Here is a 25,080-nt window from a genome sequence, read left to right on the forward strand (position 1 = left end):
AACGGGAGGCCTCCCGCCACAATAGCTGCGCCGCCTGGCCGTCATTTGACGGCCGGCGGTCAACTAGTTAAACATAATATAAACTGTCCAGACCTGATGACACCCCCCCCCCCCCACACACACACACACACACACACACACACACACACTGCATTCTACTCTTAAGCCTAGTACACACACAAGCCATCGGCTGGTTCAATAGAGATAGATGGCCATTCGGCTGAAGGGTCATGGCCGAAAAAAGGTCTGCCTAATGGCTCCCAATCAGCGTCCTCAGCAAATGGCAAAACATTATGCCAATAAGGGTGTTACTGGTACAAAGTGTGTACACACACAAAATAAAGAAAATAAAATGTATAAAAATAGCAAAAAGGGAAGAAATAAAGTTTAGAAATGACAAGACTCAGATGACTCAAACATGAATTGGACTTTTATTGTAACAATATATTGTAAGTGCTTAGTTCAAAACTGACTAATTTGTCTTTTTAAAAAAACACCAAAAAACGGCTACCTGCTATCTTATGGAGATGGATGGCAAACTTTAGTTTTCATTCTTCCACTTGGATACCATTCAACCTTTTTTGTCAAAAGATTATGACATTCGCAGTAAGGCAAATTTGTTACAGAACAAGAAAAAAAAAAAAAAAAGTAGCTTTAGTTAAGTGACAAGAGGTTTAGACTAGAAATTCTATTGGTCCTACTGAAAGAAATTATTGACAGGTAACTGCTGACTTCACATTTCTTTGTGTATAAAATCCACATTTTGAAAGCAGAACACATGACGTGCATATAGAGAGGAAAGGACTATTCAGATTATGAATTCTTCTGTGGGATTTTAATGGTCACCTGTAAGATGGGGAAAAAAAGGGATGTTATTAGTAAGATCTACAGTGTGGCTGACAAAAGTCTGTCAGCAGTGTAAGCTACAAAATACGTAGGCAGTTAACATTCATTACTTTGAGATCATATATATTATCATTGCCATCTGATAAATTGGAAGCCACTTATATTTATCAAGCCCATTGCTTTTTCCATCTTCGCAGCTCCACCCAATGCTGGAAAGGTCTAGATAAGAAGCCAGGCAGATACATTTCTGTGGTCATCAAAAATGCTGCAGTTGTCAATACCAGAATAAAGCATGGTGCGACATTAGTGAAAACTGAAGAGGGCCAAAGGCAATCACAATTGCCCTCGGGTCAGCTGACACCCCCAGCATCAGTTTATAGGAGGAAATTGCAATTTGCAAGATTTTCTAACCAGTCTGCCTCAATCAGTGCACACACACAAGCCATCTATACACACACAGTTGTGCTCATAATTTACATACCCTGGCAGAATTTATGATTTATTGGCCATTTTTCAGAGAATACGAATGAAACGCTCACTAATGGTTAGCATTTGGCTGAAGCCATTTATCAACTGCGTTTACTTTTTAAAATCACAACAGAAACTACCCAAGTGACCCTCATCAAAAAAGTTTACATAACCCAGTTCTTAAAACCATGTATTGCCCCTTTAATATCAATGACAGCTTTAAGTCTTTTGTGGTATTTGTGGATGAGGACCGCCATCTTCTCAGATGGCAAAGCTGCCCATGCCTCTCGGCAAAAGTCCTTTTCATTGCCTGTAAAATTCTTGCGTGGACTGCATGTTTGAGATCTCCCCAGAGAGGGTCAATGATATTCAGATCAGGAGACTGAGATGCTCACTCCAGAACTTTCACTTAATTCTGCTGTAGCCAATGACAGGTCGACTTGGCCTTGCGTTTTGGATCATTGTCATGTTTGAATGTCCACTTTCATCCCATGCGCAGCTTCCTGCCTGATAAATGAAAATGTTCCCCCAGCATTTGATAACATACTGCATTCATCTTGCCATCAATTTTGACCAAATTTCGTGTCTGTAGCTTGCACAATCCCAAAACATCAGCGATCCACCTCTGTTTCACAGTAGGAATGGTGTACCTTTCATCATAGTCATCTGCTCTCCAAATGTAGTGTTTATGGTTGTGGCCAAAAAGTGCACATTTGATCTCATCACTCCAAATGACTTTGTGCCAGAAAGTTTGAGGCTTGTCTGTGCTGTTTGGCGTATTGTAAGCAGGATATTTTGTGACATTTGCGTAGTAATGGCTTTCTGGCGACTTGACCATGCAGCCCATCTTTCTTCAAGTGCCTCCTTATTGTGCATCTTGAAACAGCCACACCACATGTTTTGAAAGGGTCCTGTATTTCACCTGAAGTTATTTGTGGGTTTTTCTTTGCATCCCAAAACAAAAATTCCTGGCAGTTGTGGCTGAAATTTTAGTTGGTCTACCTAAATGTGGTTTGGTTTCAACAGAACCCCTCATTTTCCACTTCTTTATTAGAGTTTGAACACTGCCGATTGGCATTCTCAATTCCTTGAATATATTTTTACACAGTTCAATTAACTTTTCCCACAGATAGAGTAAACAGTTGATTGATAATAAATGGCTTCAGCCAAACACTAACCACGAGCGAAAAAAAAAAAACATCTGTTATTTATATTCTCTGAAAAAATGGCCAAGAAATCATAAAATTCTGCCAGGGCATGTAAACTTATGAGCACAACTGTACATATACATGTGATATACACTTGAAAAAGTATTCATACCCATTGACGTTTTCCACATTTTGTCATGTTACAACAAAAAGCGTAAATGTACTTTATTGGGATTTTATGTGGTAGACCAACAAAGTAGCCCAGAATTGTGAAGTAGAAGGAAAATGATAAAGGCTATATGATTTTCCAAATTTTTTTTTTACAAACAAACATCTGAAAAGTGTGGTGTGCATTAGTATTCAGCCCCCTTTACTCTGATACCCCTAACTAAAATCTAGTACAGGGATATGCAATTAGCGGACCTCCAGCTGTTGCAGAACTGTAAGTCCCATGAGGCATAGCAAGACTGACAGCTACAAGCATTACACCCAGAGGCATGATGGGACTTGTAGTTTCAACAGCTGGAGGTCCGCTAATTGCAGATCCCTGATCTAGTAGAACCAACCACCTTCAGAAGTCACTCAATTAGTAAATAGAGTCCACTTGTGTGCAATTTAATCTCAGTATAAATACAGCTGTTCTGTGAAGCCCCCAGGAGGTTTGTTAGAGAACGTTCGTGAACAAACCGCATCATGAAGGCCAGACGAGATAGAGATAGAGATAGAGATAGAGACACACAGTAATGGCAGCTAAAGGTGGTTCTACAAAGGACTGACTCGGGGGGGGGGGGGGGGCGGGGCTGAATACAAATGCATGCCACATTTTTAACATATTTGCAAAAAACAATCATTTTCCTTCTTTCCTTCCACTTCACAATTATGTGACACTTTGTGTTGGTCTATCATAAAATCCTAATAAAATGCATTTACATTTTTAGCTGTAGCATGACAAATTGTGGAAAGTTCAAGGGGTATGAATATTTTTCCTAGCTATACACACACCATCTGGGTATGGTCTGGGTTTTACCAGCCACCTTACCAGGGTTGGTTCCAGACCAGATTTTGCAGTCCACCAACTGGTGGTATAAAGTAGGACTGGAGCAAAGAATTGCTCTGGGCTTGGGACTCAGGAAGCCATAACCGAGAGAGAGAGAGCCCCATGTGAAGTCTGCTTTGTGAGGGGAAAAAAAAAAGTTTTGCATTATCTTTGTTTTGTGGGTGACCCCCTTCACCTGGGAGTCAGGAGACTGAACTGTTTAGTTAGTGCCTGGATGGTGAGGATTTAGTGTCGGTTGTGTTTATTTTATTTTCATGCAACCTTTTAAAAATAAAAACTGGCTATAAGTCAGATTTTAAGAAAACCTGCCGTTTGGACTACCCTTTTTCCCCAGGGAAGGTGATCCCCCTTGAGCCAACACCCCGCAATATACACTTTTGCTGAAGAGTTTTCCCATTAAAACCCACATAAAAACACCTGTTTGGATGCCTCAGATTTCATGCCAATGCATGGCATAACACATCAATACACCCAGATATAAGTTTTAATATGTCCCAATTTATTTAAATGGAAAGTTATTCAGCCCCCTGAGCCTCAGCTGCCAATATCTACAGGCAACCCATAGATATTAAATCCTCACCAAATCCAGCCACGGTGATCAAATGTCAATCAATCCTATGGAAATATATAAAATGAAAGGCCAGCACACTCTTCCCAAGTGGTGCTGATGACACTGCATAGGTTATATGCCAGTGGACAATTTAAAGACAGGAATGAAGGAATACTGAATACAGTAAATACATTTTTCCAAGAGAGTGGAGAAATGAGAAAGAAAAAAAGTCTGCAGTGCACTTACATTCTTCACTTCGGTGTATGCCTCCAATCCATATTCTCCCAGCTCTCTCCCAACTCCAGAAGCTTTGTACCCTCCAAAAGGTGCTTGTGCTCCAAAGACATCATAGCAGTTTACCCTAAAAAAAAAAAATAAAAAAAAAATTAATATGTATATACATGGGATTTTTGAGTGCAACATATTTAAGTAGCAGAGCAGGGAATATATAGTTAAAAGGGAGCCAGGGAGGATAGATATTTAGAAGATTTAATTGCCATGTATTTTTGACTAGGCAAGCCCCAGAACAATTGTCAACCCTTAAAGCGGGAGTCCACCGGGACCCCGCGTTTTTTTTTTTTTAAAAGCCAGCAGCTACAAATACTGCAGCTGCTGACTTTTAAATAGTGACACTTACCTGTCCAGCGCGCCCGCGATGTCGGCACCCGAAGCCGATCGCTCGCTCGTCTGTCAGGTCCTGCCGCCGCCATCTTGGGTATGGGAATCAGGAAATGGAGCCTTTCGGCTTCATTTCCCGGTTCCCTACTGCGCCCCTTTCCGCAGAGAGCTAGCCCGGAAGTGGGTGCAGTTACCTGGATTATCCAGGTAACTGCACCCCCCTCCCCCCTGAAAGGTGCCGATTGTGGCGCCGGAGGGGGGGGGGGGGATTCCGATGAGCGGAGGTCCATTTTAGGGTGGACCTCCGCTTTAACCCTACTTGGCTCTATGTTTAAAGAAGGAAACGTGAAATATTTCATGGTTAGGGAGACAGAGGAGTGGGGAGATTTACTGAGTGTTGCAATGTGCGGAGACTGCGATTTTTAATTTTAACTTTATAGAAACATTTTTCATTATACATCTTATACAATCAGCTCATCTCCACTCACCCCCTCCCCCCACCAGTCAGGAGTAAAAATAGTAAACCTATGAGATGCAAGTTTATCGGATAATTAAGTGGGAAGCCCCAATATCTTCCACCCAACACCCATTCTATTACTCCGAGCGCCTCTCCCAGCCACCCCACACCAAACAGCCTCCGACAATCACAACCATTCATCTCATCTTCCCATCCAACACCTTTCACTCATTTACACTACTCTCATTAGGTCACAGCCCATCTTCCTTATTTTTACCCTCTTTTTAAAATATTGATGCTTCTTATATCACACCAAGGTTTCCAAATCTTATATTTCTTTACACCGCTTTGTCTAACATAGTGCCATCTGAGCCATCAATCTTTTTGCCTGAAATAAACATCTCAAAAATTGCAACTTGAGTGTTTCCTGGATTTCCCTCTCCCTCTACCAGACCTAGGAAACAGCTTGACATCCAGGTTTGGGGGAATCCCAAATATATGGTCTAGAATTCCTAGTACCTCCCTCCAGTAACAAAACAGCTTACATATGAATAAAGTCCCCGTTTCCCCACACCTAGGGTAGCTGGCAGCCAATCTGCGGCCAAAAAAAAGCTTTTGCTGGGTATAATGTAACAAGTGCGACATCCTCTGGGAGGGGGAGAGCAAAACCAATGGTGAGAGTTCCAGGATTCTATTCCACTGTGCTTCAGTTATGTTTACCACATCCCCCCCCCCCCCCCCCCACTTCTTCCTACATGGTGGACTCTGTCCCTCCCAGACTCCCCTTGTGTGTATATAAGGGTATACTCAATATTGGACCCTTCATAATTTTTGCATTGATAATTTTTTGGAGCAAAGGGAAGGGATCTTGCTCCATTCCAATATCCTCCCTCTAAACTGTTCTCACAGGGCATGCCTGATCTGTAGATACCTAAAGAAAGATTTGTTCAGTATTGTACATCCTCTCAGTTCCTGGAAAGATTTCACAATGGATAATGACATTTATTCCACACCTTTCCCATTCTTTGATTGTCCCAATCTTCTGGACTACCCCCAGATTGCCATTTTCCTACAAGCGGGTATACTCTGAATCCCCTATACCCCAATAGTGCCTTCGCTGTGTCCCATACTCTCAAACTTAGAGTGGGGAACCCAGAAGAAAAGGAGCCTGCCTCCATGGCTTCCACAATTGATCTATGCGGGGGTGCTTTGTAACATCTCCCTCCCCCAGCATATTACACCCTCCCATATGCTGGAGATGTGACGCCAGAAAGTAACGCAGAGGGTGTGGAAGTGCTACTCCTCTTCCCTGTCTTTGTAATTGTAAAGTACTCGAATTCTTGATGGACCACCCCTCCAAATAAATTCTCTAAACAGTCTATTTTGGAACCGTTTTTTATACACCCACACCGGGAAGTCATGTAGTGTGTACAGAAGCTGCGGCATCCATAGCATTTTAATTATATCGGCCCGCTACAGATAGTGTACGCCATTTCCATATTAAATTTTTCCCCTAAATTTAACTAGGAGTGGGACATTTTCCATAATATATTGTTTGGGAATCGCTAGAAATATCTATTCCCAGGTATTTAAATTTTATGCACTATTTGAATCTCCTCAGGCAGGGGACTTTCTATGGGATCCGCCGGTAGCAATAAAGATTTTTCCCAATTTATAGCAAGTTCAGAAAGTTGTCCAAAATTTAAATATCCGTGGCCTTCAATAGGGAATTCTGTGCATCGCCGAGAAATAGTAGGAGATTGTCCGCATATGCTACTTTTTCTTCCACCCCTTTCCTTCTAAGTCCTCTCATCTCGGAGGAGGACCTAAGGGCTATTGCCAGAGGTTCGATTGAGAGGGCAAAGAGGAGGGGTGACAAAGGGCACCCCTGCCTCGTACCCATCAATCAAAATTTATCAGAAAATTTGTTATTCATCTTTACTTTTGCCTCTGGCTTTTTATAAAGAATTTTTACCCAGTTAATAAAAATCGGGCCGAATTGAAATGCTGCCAGAGACCTCCACAAATATTGCCATTCAAGGCTATCAAAGGCCTTGGTGGCATCCAAGGACAAAATGGCCCTTGCTCCATCCTCATCAGTTGGGACCTGAAGGTGCAAATATTTCCGCCTTATATTTGTACTAGTAGCTCTTCCAAGTATAAATCCCGACTGATCGGGGTGGACAAGTTTCTGTATTTTATTCAATGAAGCTGCCAAGGCCTTCGCAAGAATTTTTATATCTGTGCTTAGTAAAGAGATCAGTCTATACAACAATGTATTAAGTGGGCCTTTACCTTCCTTATTACTATAGTGGATTCCATCATAGATGAGGGGAGCTCCCGCTCCTCCCCCCCCCCCCTGTCGCCGACCAGTTCAGGACCTGCAGCAGCACCTTTGCGTAGTGCCAGTATGTCTCGGCTGGGAAACCATCAGGTCCTGGGTATTTCTGACCTGCCATCTCCTGCATAACCCTCTGTAGTTCCTCCATTGTTCTGGGTAGATCAAATTCCTCCCTAGCCATTTCAGAGAAAAAAGGATCACCAAATTCCTGAAAAAGACATCCATTTCTTCCCCAATTTCCTCCTGCCGGGAGCTATACAAATCCTCACAATATTCTATCGTATCCACCATTTCTGGCATATATGTGAAGATACCCTACCCTCCCCTATGGTGAGGGATGGAAGTACAAATGGGGAGAGTTTGTTTTAACCAAGTGTGCGAGCATTTCGCCCTACACTTTCCTCCCTCCCCAAAGGCAAGTAGTTTCTGAAAAAGCTTGTTCTCTACTTCCCTAAGCATCATTAACTGATAATTCTATCTATTCTATCTAAGGCATTTATCCATGCCCTGAGTATATAAAAGTGTTGGGTCATTAACAGTTCTTCTATTGTCACCCTCTCCCCAGCCACCTTTTCCTAATCCTTGGTCCATTTTTAAATTTTTTGGCACTTGCATCATACCGCAAAGGAAAGCCTTCAAGGTATCCCATACCACCCCCTCGGAGGTGGTACCTCCATGTCAGGGCTGGGCTCAGCACTGCCCTCGGAGCTGGCCGCTCAGCTGTCAGCCAATTGCCAGCTCCTTTCTTGCCACAGTGACTCGGCTGTTGATCTGCTCGTCAGTCCTGCCTACTTAAAGCCGTCCAGCTCACTTCATCTCTGCCTTTGGTCACATCTCAGACTTTTCTCCTGCGTTCTTGTTGAAGACTTGCTCGGCTAACATCCCTTCTGGCTCCTGATCCTGCTTGCTGTACTACTATGTTTATCTCTGACATTGGCATACTACCAGATCTGGTTACTGAACTCTGGCTATGTATTGACTATGCTTACCTTTTTATTATTAACTGCTTCCCGACTGGCGCACGCCAATGTACGTCGACAGAATGGCATGGCTGGGCAAATGAGTACCTGTACATCCCTTTAAATTTGCCGCTGTGCCATCGTGTGCACGCGCCGGCCGGGACCTCCGCGAGTCGGGTCGCAGGTCCCACGGACTCGATCGTCACGGGGATACCCGCGATCGTCTGCTACTGTAAACAAGCATCTCCCCGTTCTGCCTAGTGACAGTGTCACCAATCTCTGCTCCCTGTGATCGGGAGAAGAGATAAGCAAAGTGTCACACGTAGCCACGCACCCCACAGTTAGAAACACGTCCCAGGAAAAACTTCACTGCCAGTGTAATTTACACAGGAATCACTGCATTTGCATAGCACCGATTGCTGAATAAATGACAATGGTCCCAAAAAAGGTGTAAAAAAAAAAAAAAAAAAAAAATGTCCGATGTGTTCGCCATAATGTCGCAGTGATGATTGGGAAAAAAAAAAAAAAAAAAAAAAAGTATTAATAAAAATGCCATAAGACTATCCCCTATTTTGTAAACGCTATAACTTTTGGGCAAACCAAAAATATGTAGAATACATATCGGCCCAAGCGGGAGGAAAAAAAAAAAAAAATTTAGTTTTTATATATTTTTGGGGGATATTTAATATAGCAAAATGTAAAAAAATTTTTTTCTAAAAATAGTTTTTTGTTTATAGCGCAAAAAATAAAAACCGCAGGGGTGATCAAATACTACCAAAAGAAGGCTCTATTTGTGGGGAAAAAAAAAAAAAGGTCACTTTTGTTTGGGAGCCACGTTGCACAACTGCGCAATTGTCAGTTAAAGCGACGCAGTGCCAAATCGCAAAAAGTGTTTGGGTCAGGAAGGGGGTAAAGTCTTCTGGGGCTGAAGCGGGTAAACAAGTGTGATTAACTTTACTTCTGTCTCGGTCTGATTCATGGTTTCTGACACTCCATTTAATGCAACAAATTCTCTTAAGGCCCTTAAAACCTCATTCAGCTCCCCCATCAGTTCCATCCAGAAAGGGCTTATTTTCCACTCCCTGGGGTGGTTACTCTACCCTAATGCTACTGACTGTCACCGGAATATGGTCCGAGAGGCCTCTTGACATGTAGCTTGCATTCTTTACCACAAATAACGCCTTCTCATTCCCCAGAACCAGATAGCCTCTGGGCAGTATGGAGCGTCCTGGAAAAGCACAAGTATCGCTGGCTTTTCTGTACTCTCCATATATACTTCAGTCCAGCCTCCCCCATAAATTGGGACAGACTGTGATCCACTATGGTGCCCATTTGTTTCAACAGGGGAAACCCATCTAATTTCTGGTCCATGACCATATTAAAGTCCTGCATAGCCATCACTAAAGGACACCCTGTGGGCTCTCTCCATTGTGAAAAAAAAAGGTGAAAGTGTCCTCTCCAAATAAATCTTTAAACCACTTCTCCAGAAATGCGACAGGGTTCGGACCCTCACTTTGTTCAGGGAGCGTCACAATTCTATAATTTTTTCTTTGCATCCTATTTTCCATGTCATCATTTTTTAACTCATTTAATCATTTGTTCTAATCTCCCGCTTAACCACTTAAGGACCGCCGCATGCCATTGTACGTCATCACAATGGCATGTACAGGCACAAGCACGTACATGTACGTACTTGCCTTCCAGCGGGTGGGGGGGGTCCGATCGGACCCCCTCCCGCTGGAGGTGGTCCTTTTTACTGCAGGAGCGATCTGGGATGAGGGGATGGCCGTTGGTTTCTGGCCATCCCCTCTCGATCGCTCCTGGCGAACGAGAAGCTTCCTCCCTCTGTGTATAGTAAACACAGGCAGGAAGTGATGTCATTCTCCTCAGGGCGGTCTTATGGACCGGACTACGAGGAGAGGACACAGTAAGTGTGCACCAACACTACACTAACATAGGTACAAACCCCCCCCCCCCCCCCATCCCCCTCCGCCCCCCCCCACTCCCAGTCACAGTGTCACTGATTGCAGTGATCATTTCTTTACTGTCAGGGCAGTTAGTGTTAGGTCCAGCGTAGCCCCCTACCACCCCCCAATAAAGGTTTAACCCCCTGATTGCCCCTAGAGTTAACCCTTTCACCCCCTTTTGCCAGTGTCACTAAGCGATCATTTTTCTGATCGCTGCATTAGTGTCACTAGGTAGCTAGTTATTTTTTTAGGTTCACCGCCAGGTTTTTATAGCGCTAGGTACCCCCATATACTACCAAATAATGGTTTTAACCCCCTGATTGCCCCTAGTTAACCCTTTCACCAGCGATCACAGTATAAGTGTCACTGGTGACGCTGGTTAGCCAGTTATTTAGGTTCCCGCCAGGTTTTTATATAGCGCCAGGGACCCCCATATACTACCTAATAAAAATTTGAACCCCCTGATTGCCCATAGTTAACCCTTTCCCTTTCACCAGTGATCACCGTATAAGTGTTACGGGTGACTCTGGTTAGTTTGTTTTTTATAGCATCAGGGCACCCACCATTACCCAATAAAGGTTTAACCCCCTGATCACCCGGCGCGTGATATCAATTAGGTTTTAGGGTCAGGGTCTGCGTCGCCCCAGGCAGCGCTAGGTTAGTGACAGTACCGCTAACACCCACGCGCAAAGGATAAACCTCCCGTAGTGGTATAGAATCTGAACAGATCAATATCTGATCTAATCAGATCTATACTAGCGTCCCCAGCAGTTTAGGGTTCCAAAAAAACGCATTGTTAGCAGGATCAGCCCAGATACCTGCTAGCACCTGCGTTTTGCCCCTCCTCCCAGCCCACCCAAGTGCAGTATCGATCGATCGCTGTCTCTTACGAAACACTAAACACAACTGCAGCATTCGCAGAGTCAGGCCTGATCCCTGCGATCGCTAACAGTTTTTTTTGGTAGCGTTTTATATTTAAATCCGGAAGGCAGTGCTTTGTTTTCGGGATCCCGTACGTGGCTAGGCTCCCAAAAAGTCCCCCACATGTGGTATCCCCGTACTCGAGAGAAGCAGCAGAATTTATTTTGGGGTGTAATTTGACTTATGCCCATAGCATGTGTGAGCAATATATCATTTAGTGACAACTTTGTGCAAAAAAATAAAAAATAAAATTGTAATATTCCTGCAACTTGTGGCAAAATATAAAATATTTCATGGACTCAACATGCCTCTCAGTAAATAGCTTGGGGTGTCTACTTTCCAAAATGGGGTCATTTGGGGGATTTTGTGTTATTTTGGCATTTTATGGCCTTCGAAACTGATAGGTAGTGAGGAGTGAAATCAAAAATTTGCACCCTTAGAAACCCTGAAGGCAGTGATTGGTTTTCGGGGTGCCGTACGCGGTTAGACTCCCAAAAAGTCCCACATATGTGGTATCCTCGTACTCAGGAGAAGCAGCAGAATATATTTTGGGTTGCAATTCCACATATAACTATGGCATGTGTGAGCAATATATCATTTAGTGACAACTTTTTGTAAACTTTTTTTATTTTATTTTTGTGTCATTATTCAATCGCTTGGGACAAAAAAAAAAAAAAAAAAAAAAATCAATAGGCGCAACATGCCACTCAGCAATTTCCTTGAGGTGTCTACTTTCCAAAATGGGGTCATTTGGGGGGGGGGGGGGGTTTGTACTGCCCTGCCATTTTAGCACCTCAAGAAATGAGATAGGCAGTCGTAAATTAAAAGCTGTGTAAATTCCAGAAAATGTACTCTAGTTTGTAGACGCTATAACTTTTGCGCAAACCAATAAATATACGCTTAGACATTTTTTTTTACTAAAGACATGTGGCTGAATAAATTTTGCCCTAAACGTATGACTAAAATTGAGTTTATTTGATTTTTTTTAATCAAAATTTTTGGTCTTTCCATTTATATCGCAAAAAATAAAAATCGCAGAGACAATCAAATACCATCAAAAGAAAGCTCTATTTGTGGGAAGAAAAGGACGCAAATTTAGTTTGGGTACAACATTGCATGACCGCGCAATTACCAGTTAAAACTGTGCAGTGCGAAATTGTAAAAAGACCTCTGGTCCTTAGGCTGAAAATTGGTCCGGGGCTGAAGTGGTTAATGGGATTCAGGTCATCCTCCCCTAAGCAAACTCTGCCCTCCAGGGTGGTGGTCCTTTCGCGAAACTTTTGAAAGTCAAACCCAAAGGTCAGATCTTCCCTGATTTTCTTTAAATTGTCTGACCATCTTAAAACAGCTTACAGGAGTAAATTGCTTGCAAGACCTCCTTTAGTGATGGTTCTGCCTCTATTAGCGCACCAGCCCCAGATGGTGATTTTAAAGTGTCCTAGGCTTCCTCCCCTATGGATTTGCCTCCTGCATTATTTCACCTCCATTACTGCTGCTACTTGACCATGACCTTTGCCTTTTCTCACAGCTGGAGCCCCAAGACTGATTTAGATTGAACTTGGGGATTCTGTTGTCCTCCTTTTGGAGGGGTCTGGCTTTGAGTATGCATGAACCTCTCCAACTTGGCTGCTGCCTGGCTCCCCTTTACAGTTTGTTGCGGCTGCGTAGTAGCCGTGGCACCAGCACTATCCTGCTGCGGTGACTCTCCTCCATCCCCCCTTTATCACGACGAGCCATTTACTTAATCCAGTGCCTTCTGTCCTACTTAGGGCAGTATAACACCTGCACCCCAGGGAGAAAAAAAAAAAAGGAGGAAAGTATAGTGAATGTCTCTCACCTATCCACCAGGCTGGTTCCGATTCGGGGGAAGTCTCTACTTGTGACACCGTGCTCCACAAGGAATAGATTTCCAAATCTCACTTTGTGCATGGCACTTTAGTAGTAAACACTGCCACTGGTGTTGTTCCTCCGCCCAGTGAGCACAGCAGGAGCATCACACCGCTGCCTCGTACTCAGTGCTTGGCTTCTTGCCAGCACACACCTCTGCCAGGGCAGGAGCCTCTCATACCTCTGCAGTGCACTTAGTGCTTGGCTCTCAGCCTGCCAAAACTGCTGCCAGATCTATTCCTCTGTCCGATGAGCATGGCAGGGGACTCACCACTGCGCCACTCAGCCAAGCCCATTGTCAGACCGAGGGTCCAAGAGTCATATGGCCCCACGCAGTCACCACTCACCCAGCAGCTTTCAGATCCTCAGCCAGCTTCCGTCACTCATCGGCATCTCGGAATAGCAAGGGGGGAGAGGTACCACGTTCGCTCCCTCACATCCTCATCCGGTCACACCCCCAACAGGAGAATGTATGTATGTATGTATGTATGTATGTATGTATGTATGTATGTATGTATGTATGTATGCATGTATGCATGCATGTATGCATGCATGCGATACAATTTTGACTGGAACCTGTACCGTTTGTATATTTGTGTATTTTCCTCAACAACATACTTGGAGAAAAAAACAAAACAAACACATGCAGACACACACACACACACACACACACACACCCACTTAATTGGCTAAATTTGCGGTCCTGTAAACATGCATTGAGGTCAGGACTGAAAACCTACTTATTTTGAATAACTCCGTAAGCAGAAGACAGCCCTGAAACTTGTACACATAAAAACCAAGTTGGCGATGTCAACGCAAATAATTCTGACAGTTTAAGGATGTTAGTAGAAAAGCACAGTAAAGGAGCAACTGCCCAAACAAGTAAGATTGCCAGAGATGTACAAAGAAGGCAAGTGGGCTTTTGACTAGTGTGTGCACTATGCAATCTGCACCAGGAAAACAAAGTTTAATTAGACACTGCACACAGCCTACCCGCCGAGTGGCATTTGTCATCTAGATCATCATCTTGTAGTTGATTTCAAAGTCACCAAATCACTACACAGTTATCCCCATTTCCTAAAATGGTTGCGACTCTATGTTCAGTTCATAGTTCCAGCACTACTCTCTGCAGTTTAGAAAGAAAAAAAAAACAGGTGCACAGCACAGAATATTGTGCTATGAAGCTCAATGCCAGCCAGCACTCCTTTCCGTTTGTTAAAGTGGATTCAGCTAATCCCATATATAAAAATCCTTAAGCCTCAAAAAGAGTAATGAACAGGTAGTTATTTGAAGGACATACTGTACATATACTCATAGCCAAATTGTAAAGGTCCCTAAAAGGCCCTCAAATCTCTGGTGTGAATTTGACCATATATAAAAAGTCATCTTACCAACATCTATCGGAAAATTGAAAATGCATACTGGTCAGCCTGCGAGTCTGACTATTACCCTAAAGGTCTGCTGGACCTGGAGCACTGGCCGAGAAGAGAATTGGGGCTGCTCTGTGCAAAACCATCGCAAAGAGAGGGCAAGTATAACATGGTGTTTTTTTTCATAAACAAAAAAAATTTGATCTTTTACAATCACTTTAACCCCTTCAGGTCAAAACTCAAAGTGCCCAAGCACAATTTTGCACGTTTGACATGAGTTAGTAAAACTGTACAGATTATCACACCTACTTAGTGTACCTAGGTGGATTATACCTTGTGTTTTTCCAGGACAAAGTGAACTCTTCTGGTGGTAAACAGTTATCTACCGATTTATTTACCAAAGGAAAACTGGCCCAAGTTTTTAATTTAGCTGTATATTTCTCAGACATCATGGTTTACCAAAGAACAAGCCAAAATAAAAATAAAATTCCTGCTCCTGATTGCAACGGCACATGTGTATGTTAGTAGTTTGTACCTATAGTTTGATTTGTTTATATTTTCCTCGCTTGCATCTAGAGGAACATTTTATTCATCTTCCTCTTCATTCAGAAGAGGAAATAAACACAGGGGCTGGCTCACAGTGACTGATCACTAATAGCCTCCAATTGGCCATCACAGCGATCAGTCGACCTGGAACCAACAGTCCCAGGTCCCAATCGTTAGAATGAGAGCCTGCTAGGAGCACATTGCGCAGCAAGCTCCCAGCACAAAAGGGAGATATACACATATGCAGCCCACGGGAAAACAAAAAAAAAACAAACAAAAAAAAAAAAACACTTCCGTTAAGCCGCATATATGTTTTACATCAGCATGAAGGGGTTTAGCTTTCCAGGACCATTAGTAACCCCAACCTGAGTTGCAAAAGTTACAGCAGTAATCAGTGGGCAGCCTTACCACACAGTTCCAGCCCGCAAAGACTGAGATACATAGTTTGCTTTGTCAATGTCCTTTGTGAACACCGCTGCAGCTAGACCATACTCCGAACTGTTGGCCCGATCAATAACATCCTCAATGTTCTTGAATTTTAGGATCTGCATTACTGGGCCAAAAATCTAAACAAAAAAATAAAAATATATATGTCAGGGAAAATGTGCCACATAGCAAAAATTAGCAAACATAGCAAAATTAAAAAAGGTAAAATTAAAAGACCAAAGTCCAGGCTGACATATTTTCGAGTCCCTTCCACAGTAGCTCAGAGCTCCTTCGTATGCAAAGCAGTGTGTTGTGACCACTCCAGGCAACCTGTAAAAATCCCTAGCAGCTGTACAGACCCAGTTGCCAGCCTGGTCTGTGGCCAGAGGAACATGTAGATGGAGAGGTTGGGGGCACTTCTAGGAATTAAGACACTTCATTGCAATGATTAAGCACATGTGTGAAATACGTTCATTGCCAAGTGTACATTGTATGTCATGTTTTTATGTAGTTGAAATAAAGAAGAGTTTTTATTCCTAAAAAGCGCCACCAATCTCTCCTACAGAGCTCCTTCATACCTCCTCTCTAGCAATGGTCATGTTGTCAGTCACATCTCCAAACACTGTGGGCTGTATAAAGTATCCACGGTCAGCAGCAGGATTCCCACCGCACAACAACTTGGCACCTTCTTGTTTACCAGATTTTATGTAACCCAGGATCTTCTTAAACTGTTCCTCATCCACCTGAAAGACAGACATTTTTCATTTTTTTCCCCCTTCAAAGAAAATCCACCACACCCCCTATTTCCTGCACTTTATAAAAAAGGATTGTTATGCTCTTGTAAAACATGTGCACTGAAAAGCAGCCCACTAGACTCCCTTTAATGTTTTGCAGTGGGAAAATATGGTTGAGTCGTCATTAAACAGTGTTTTTTCTCAACATACGTCTAAACATACAAAATACAGTGAAGGGGAAAAAAAAAGTATTGACCCCCTGCTGATTTTGTACATTGCCCACTGACAAAGAAATGATCAGTCTACAATTGTAATGGTAGGTTTATTTTAACAGTGAAAGACAGAACAAAAATAACCAGAAAAATGCATTTCAAGAGTTATAAATTGATTTGTATTTTAATGAGTGGAATAAGTATTTAATCCCCCATCAGGAGGATTTCTGGCTCCCAGGTGTCTATACTAGGTAATGAGCTGAGATTAGGAGCACTTAAAATAACAAAAAAAAAAAAAAAAAAAAAAGTGCTAATATACACATACAAATATATATAAAGAAAAAACACCCACCTGTCCACAGAAGCAAATCAGATTCCAATCTCTCCACCATGGCCAAGACCAAAGCTGTCCAAGGATGTCAGGGACAAGATTGTAAACCTACACAAGGCTGGAATGGGCTACAAGACCATCGCCAAACAGCTTATTGAGAAAGTAACAGTTGGTGCGATTATTCGCAAATGGAAGAAACACAAAATGACTGTCAATCTCCCTCAGTCTGGGGCTCCATGCAAGATGTCACCTTGTGGAGTTGAGTTTCACTGATCATGAGAACTGAGGAATCATCCCAGAACTACATGGGAGAATCTTGTCAATGTTCTCAAGGTAGCTGGGATTCATAGTCACCAAGAAAACAATTGGTAACACTATGCTGTGAAGGACTGAAATCCTGCAGCACCTGTCATACATGGGAGGTGGAAACGTTATGCTTTGGGGGAGTTTCTGTTAAGGGGATAGGACAACTTCACCTCATCAAAAAGGGACGATGGACCATGGCCATGTACAGTCAAATCTTGGGTGAGAACCTCCTTCCCTCAGTCAGGGCATTGGAAATGGGTCACGGATGGGTATTCCAGCATGACAATGATCCAAAAACACAAGGCCAAGCCAACAAAGGAGTGGCTCAAGAAGAAGCATATTAAAGTTCTTGAGTGGCCTAGCCAGTCCCCAGACCTAAGTACCAAAGAAAATATGTGGAGGAAGATGAATGGTTCAAGTTACCAAAAGTCAGCCTTGAAACCTTAAGGACCTGGAGAGGATCTGCAAACCTGGTGGCCAATTACAAGAAATGTCAGACCTCTGCAAAAGTCCAACAAGAGTTTTTCCACCAAATAATGTTTTGCAAAGGGGTAAATTAAATGGATTTGCACTAATGAGTGAAATAACTTTTTAAATTAGTTTCTGGATTTTTATTATTCTATCTCACTGTTAAAATAAACCTACAATTAAAATACACTATTCATTTCTTTATCAGTGGGCAAACTTACAAATCAGCGGGGGGGGGGAATCAAATATCCTCCTGCCTCCCCATGGGGGGGGGGGGGGTGTAGTGCTGCTTAGAGAGCTTAAAAAAAAAAAAAAAAAAAAAAAAAAAAAAAAAAAGGTATGAAGTCAGTTTCTCTGCTTGGGGTGTACCAGTTCCTCCATCTCTCTCCCACCTGGTTTATAAGGTGGAACCATTCAGCGAGTCCTGGAAGCTTAGTGGAACACCAGGAACTGGGAATGAGCATTTTGGCTGCTTTCAACAGGTGAACAGTAAGGAATGGTATATATTTGGGGGGGGGGGGGGGGGGAGAGGCATATCCGAGCAGTGTAGCAGTAAAGTGGCTGGCTCAAAAAAGGTAGGTTCCTGGTCTGCCTGCTATGTGATCGCTGAGTGGATAGCCTCTCAGAAAGAACATAGGCCAGTACTACCATGTGCAATAGTGTCCCTTTGGCAATGCCAGCAAGTGTTCCAGACAGCAGGGAAGATGGCATGGAGGCATGTGGGAGTGTGGTACCAGTGACTATGTAGTTTGTAGTTGGTTTTTTGGATGTTAACATTAAGGCTGCATTCACACTTCAGTGATTTGAATCGTGGGCAAGCTGATGTGTGAATGACAAATTTCAGCACTCACATTTGAGATGGCATTCTCCTGAAGGACACCCAAAATCATGGCGTGGATCTGGCGCCATAAATCACGCTGCAATCGTGGCAACCCGCATTGTGTGAAGAATGTCACGCAAAAGTAGCTCTTGAACTTTTTTTGACCGACTGGCTTCACATGATGCGGGTTGCCACAGACCCGCACCACAAATTTAAGTGCCATTCCACATAATGGCATCTCAAAATGGGAGTCCCACAATCTTATTCACACATTAGTGCTTTCAAATCGCGGCAAATCTGCCCACAATTCAAAACGCTGAAGTGTGAATGCAGCGTTAGGAGGTTAAAACTCATATAGGACCAGTCTTTGTCGGTGAGATCCAGCTTTAAAGGAATGTTTTAGGAGGAATGTTTAGTTGTCAAGAAGTATCGCAATTCCAGCATCCAGAAGGGGAACAAAGGTGGGTTTCAGCACAGGATTATCTTCTACATGTGGCCTGGTGGGATCTTTAAGCCAAGGCCAGACTTGCAGATGGGTGGGCATGGACTGTTACAGCACAACCCAGTCCTTCACTTTCCTGATAATAAAAGCTGGCTCATTTGCATAGCATAAGCGTGGCATATTTAACTCTAGGGCTTTTGTTAAGCCAAAGAAAGGTTCTCAGTCTGTCGGACAAAAAAAATAAAAAATTAAGGGGTCGTAAAATTGGGGTGGTTTAGAATATAGAAGGCAAGGCAATATGTTAATTTTAATTATGGATGCACAGTCAAACCATGAGAATTGTGCTCTGTCCCAAGAGTGTAGATCAGAGTGTATGGCAGCAGCCAATTTGGTAAAATTGAGAGGGTAGAGGTCAGCATGCACCGTTGGAAGATGTATGCCATGTTATTTAAGGGAGCGCAGCAACCATTGAAAGGGGAAGTTGCATTTGCATTGTGCTACATTATCCGGAGGGAGAGCGATATTTAGGGTATAGGACTTTGAGTCGTTTTATAGTTCGGGACGGCCTGAAAATTGTCTAGGGCTTTAGGGAGATTGGGCAAGGGGGTCAAAGGTTGGGTCAGCACGAAAAGCAAATAGTCTGCATATGCCAATACCCAATACCACTCTTCACTTCTGGAAATTTCAGTTTTGGCCGCTTACTTCTGCTTTGTGTTGGAGATTGGAATGTAGCCTTAGATTCCACCCTTGATAAATTCCAACATCCTTCAGGCCGCTTCACCCAAGATTGGAACCAAGTTGGCTAGAATTTTTTCTACCATGATCTAGTAGACATTAGGTGAGAACTGAGCCCCTCTAAGAAAGGCTTTACTTTCCTATTCCCACATCAACCATTTCTTTATTCCATCATTCCCTAATCCCACTGTAGCAAAATTGTGGAGAGATCTAGGTCTCAGATTTAACATTTTGATGGCTATTCACTTGGTGAAAATTCAGCAGATGTTTTAAATTAACTCAGTGTATATTTTATCAAATTTGCTTGTTGATCTTGATATCCATTTGTACATTTTGTTTCCAATTTCAATAAAAAAAAAAAAAAAAAAAAAAAAATAATGTATTAAAACAAAAATATTGAAACCAGATCATGTGACTATTTAGGATGTACCTGAGGGCCTTGTTCAGTTTTGAAGTCAAAGGGGTTTCCGACAATCCTGTTTTTGGCCCGGTGTACACTTCTCTCCACAAATTCATTGTAAATATCCTCCTGAACATAGGTACGAGAGCCTGCACAACAGCATTGTCCTTGATTGAAGAACAGAGCAAAGTGGGCCTGTTCCACAGCCCAGTCCACTGTACACAACACAAGAATGAATACAATGTAAACCAGGTGCTTCTACAGTATCAAATTCACCCAGTTTTTATATTCAACACAAATTAACCACTTTACTACCCCCCCCAGCCAACTGACATTTCTCACGTACATGTAAAAATCAGCTTTTTTTGCTAGACAAATTACTTAGCACTTATGTATGCATTTTAATTTTAAGCAGAGGCCCTGGAAAATAAAAAATGGTTGTTGCCTTTTATTTTTACGTTGCTTAAAATTTGTGCATTAGTTTACCAAAATTCACGTTTTCTGAGGGAAAAGGCAAAAAAGCCAATTAACCTCAGCATGCAAATATGGAGCTTCTCAGCGGCTAGGCATTCCAGTCCGTTACCGGTGGCTAAACAAAAGCTCCCGATTGCTGCTTGTGAACAGGCGCTTTCCGATCATGTGACTGCTGCGACAACCACTCATGCCGGTCACATGACCATAAACCCACTTCCCGCCTCCCAGCATCTTACACTCTTTAAGGGCCAGGAGGTGCCAAGGGGTTAAAGATAAGAGATTACAGTCCAAAATATAAAAGGTTACCAGGGTAACCCCCTGGTGACATGAAACTAAGTCGTTACTCTGAGTAAAAGATATCAAACATGTCACGCTTACAGCTGCGCAAGCCTGTGGAACAGTGATCAACTATATATAAAAATCTCCATTGGGGACGCTATCAATAGCCTTTTCGGATGCTGCCAACTTAGAGTAAGAGGTCTGCCATTAGAATCATTGCTCTCACTCTGATGTTCGCGCTGACACCTCACAAGTGTTGAGCAATCATTGTTTACATATGGGTGAGGGACCTATGATTTACACTAGTGTAAATCAAGCCACATCATTGCATTATTATCACAAGTGATAATATGGGCCACAACAAGTCCTCTTTATGGAGAGATCAGGTGTCTTACAGACCACATACAGTATCTGTTCTCTGGCCTCAAAAGAATTTGATCAAAACTGAGATTGGTTTGAGCAGATGCTTTATAAGCCAATAACAGTAATAGCCATTCGGATCACCAACATTGAGGGGAATGTTCTCCTGAAGAACCCCCCCCCCCACACACACACACCACATACCAGTGTCGGGATCATACTTGTGGTTTAACCACTTGCACACCGGACCATTTTGCTGGTCAAAGACCAGACCACTTTTTGCGATTCAGCACTGCGTCGCTTTAACTGACAATTGCGTGGTCGTGCGACGTGGCTCCCAAACAAAATTGACGTCCTTTTTTTCCCCACAAATCGCGCTCTTTTGGTGGTATTTGATCACCCCTGCGGTTTTTATTTTTTGCGCTATAAACAAAAATAGAGCCACAATTTTGAAAAAAAACGCATTTTTTACTTTTTGTTATAATAAATATCCCCCAATAATATATAAAAAAACATTTTTTCCCTCAGTTTAGGCCGATGTGTATTCTACATATTTTTGGTAAAAAAAAATAAAAAAAAATAAAAAATCACAATAAGCGATTATTGATTGGTTTGCGCAAAAGTTATAGCGTTTACAAAATAGGGATAGTTTTATAGCATTTTTATTAATACGTTTATTATTTTTTTTTTTTTTTACTAGTAATGGCGGCGACATTGTGGGGGACCCAGACATTTTTGGGACCATTGCCATTTATACAGTAATCACTGCTATATAAATGCAGTGATTCCTGTGTAAATGACACTGGCAGTGAAGGGGTTAACCAGTGGGTGGCAGTGTAGGGGTTAAGTGTTCCTAGGGGTGTGTTACTAACTGTGGGGGGGGTTGGGCTTTCATTTAGTGAACACTGATCTCTGCTCCAATCACATGGAGCAGAGATCAGCATCACTAGTTGGTAGGCAGAATGGAGAAATGCTGTTTACTCGGCATTTCCTCCATTTGGCCGCTCCGTGAGACGATCGCGGGGATGCCCGCGGCAATCGAGTCCGCGGGTCCCGCGACCGGACTCACGGGGGTCCCGACCAGCGCGGGAGCGCGCCGCCGCCGGCGTGCTCCCGATGGCAGGGCGGCATTGAATATTGGACGTACCTGTACGCCAATATGCCTGCCCGTGCCATTCTGTCGACGTACATCGTCGTGCGCTGGTCGGGAAGTGGTTAACTGGGATCATGGTTGAGGCTACCTTATTACAAGGCAATAGATAGAGCGTGGTATTAAGGTGGTTAAAAACTCACAAGACTTGGTAGCTTTGTTGCAGCCAAATTGTGATATTTCTAGATTTGTTAGCATTCGTGTAAATATTTAGATTTAGTCGGTCAAAGGTTTTATGCAATACCTCAAAACCACTGGGAGCATTACCAGCATTGTGGAAATCTTGCGTGCAGTGCTTTTCTTCAGAAGAGCCCGTCACCAAGTAAAACCACCACAAGAGGGGAGGAAGAAAAAAAAACCCACCCACCACCAACACACACACACACACACCTTACAAATCCTTGTTCCAGGGGTATGTAACAGATGTGATCATGAGTGTTAAGTGAAATGCCTATTTCTGTTACTCTTATAGATATAAGTGCTTATCTTTCACTATCAGCTATCAACCTTAATCATACTTATTTAATCATAATTAAGATGTCTGCCAGCTTTTCCCTTCATGTGGAACGAAACCGCAAGGGTTAAAAAGGGCACCGTCAAAAAGAAGATTGCGCCTGTTTTCGGCACCATGAGACTACACCCAAGAGGAAGAAGGGGCTGAAAACAAGACCCTATTTTAGCTACGATAGTTTGCTTTTCCCTTTTCTTAGACATAACCCAGCTAAAAAGCTTATACTCCGTCACAATAATGAATATGTATAATTTGTGGTTTGTACACACTGCCTTTCATCTAATTTTTGATTTGATAGTAAGATAATCGGCTCATTGTATATCAGCCGGAGTTCAGGAAATAAAAAGGAGAAGTATCTGAATACTGAACTCTGTCTGTCAGTGTTTGACTTCAAGTGTGCACACTTTTATATTGAGGATTAATTTGGCCAGGGGGACAGAAACAAAGGTACCGAGCGGTTCTAGTTCAGATCCAAAACAGATATCACACAGATTTTAATCAGCATCCTGTTATACTGCAAAAGGACCAAACATCTATGGACAGCTTTTCAAAATTAAAAGTAGACTACCAACCCAATTGGTGCATCACAAACCCAAGAAAGAACTGAGGTTTTAGGAAATTAAATAACCAATAGGAGAAAAAAAAAAAAAAAAAAAAAAAAAAAGAGGGGGCGGTCAATGCTGGTTAGTCATACAAAGATGACATTTACTACTGCAAGGCTAGTTATAAACACCCTGAACATATTAAAAAATATGGGGATTTGGTCACAATTCATAGGAGTCCTTTCAGTTCTCCCATAAAGATGAGTTTGTCTCCCATGATTGAGACACAGGATTTCTCATTCTATTACTAGTGTAGGATCCACTGATAATGGGGCACTTTGATGCAGCAAGTGGGCTTAGCACTACATGACCATATAGTGCGACCAAATCCCCATTTTTATTATGTTCAGGCGTTTTAAATAGCCTTGCAGGATTTAAATGTAATTTTTGTATGTGTGCGCTGTAATCAATTTTGTACTGTTTATTGGTCTTACAGCAGCACCATCTTAACTTTAAATGCATTTTTTAGGTTGTGCCTCCCCAGTATGATTTTGTAGCCAGATGGGACAATCACTGGCAACACATTAAACCAAAAAGGGGAAGTTCTGCTTTAAGACCTCCTCCCCAGCTCCTCTGTGAAATTGAGCTTCCAGAAGACTGCGGGCCCAGTCACAGAGTGCATCGCAGCTCACATATGCACAGTGGACACCCAGCTGTGAAGCTGAAAGCTGTCAGAGTAAAGATGCTGGTGAGGGAGGACACGGAGAAAATGGCTGGGGTGAGCACCCTGCTGAATCGTGGGAGAAGAGTGGCGGTTTAATTTTCAGGAGAGACCAGAGTTCCATTTTAACTTCCAAGAACTGCCCAACATCCTGCATGGAGAATGTTTGTTTCAATGCAGCATGAACTCTTGCTAAAGCCAAACCACCGACTTGGTAATGTGTCAGTCAATAACTAACCAACCTGTACACTACACAAATGTCTGAAAAAATAAAAAAATAAAATAAAAAAAATCACATGGAGACTAAAGCCTCGTACACACGGTACGATTATTGGCCAACCGAGCTTCTGATTTTTGTCAAAAGGGCGTGTGCCAGGGTCTTGTCTTGCATACCAACAGTACACAATTGTCGTGCCACAAACACTAACGTAGTGACGTGAGCACCACCCTTTGGGCCCCTTCTAATTTCACATTTAGTGATCATTGATCACGAGCATGCATGTTTGTACGTTTGACTTTTGTGACGAATTTGTGTACTGAGCATACGAAAATCTGACGGCAAGCCATTGTCTGCAGATAATTTACTAGCCTGTCATCCAACGTTTGTTGGCCAATTGTCAAAAGGAGTGTACTAATGGTAAGAATTTAGGACAGTCTGTCAGACAATCCCCTGGCAACAATCTTACCATGTGTACATGGCTTATGTGGGGTCCAAGACTGTTACAATACCTGGAGTTTGACCAAGTCTAAAGAATAATGAATCACTACCTGTATTGCTGGATACACGTAAAAAGTGAAAAAACAGCGCTGTCTATAAGTAAATAAATGAATATCCGTTGACAAAATAAATTAGAAAACTCCTGCTGCAACTTAAATGTGAGATACACACAATTAAAACCAACCAAATGTATCCAGCAATTAAGAAAAAGAAGCTGCGCTGAAAGGCATAAAATTATGTGATATATGCTCATATACCATAAATAGTGCTAATATAATTACCACCATGAAAAAACATATTTCCCACCATGTGTACA

At 42.6% G+C, this 25,080-nt stretch overlaps 1 protein-coding gene across 1 annotated transcript in view; it reads right to left on the reverse strand.

The window, feature by feature from the left end:
- Nucleotides 1-408: 408 nt before the first annotated feature.
- ALDH2 (aldehyde dehydrogenase 2 family member) overlaps nt 409-25,080 on the reverse strand; it is a 59,510-nt gene continuing 34,838 nt past the window's right edge. Inside the window, exons 9-13 of the mRNA XM_077462007.1 lie at nt 20,040-20,224; nt 16,140-16,304; nt 15,544-15,701; nt 4,316-4,430; nt 409-846 (exon numbers count right to left, since the gene is read on the reverse strand). Of these exons, the coding sequence (XP_077318133.1) occupies nt 814-846; nt 4,316-4,430; nt 15,544-15,701; nt 16,140-16,304; nt 20,040-20,224 (656 nt within the window). The 3' untranslated portion in view covers nt 409-813. The remainder of the gene's footprint in view (nt 847-4,315; nt 4,431-15,543; nt 15,702-16,139; nt 16,305-20,039; nt 20,225-25,080) is intronic.

This window comes from Lithobates pipiens, unplaced genomic scaffold (genome assembly GCF_037356315.1).
Source record: "Lithobates pipiens isolate NorthernLeopardFrog02 unplaced genomic scaffold, aLitPip1_a1.2 Scaffold_3, whole genome shotgun sequence".
Lineage (NCBI taxonomy): Eukaryota > Metazoa > Chordata > Amphibia > Anura > Ranidae > Lithobates > Lithobates pipiens.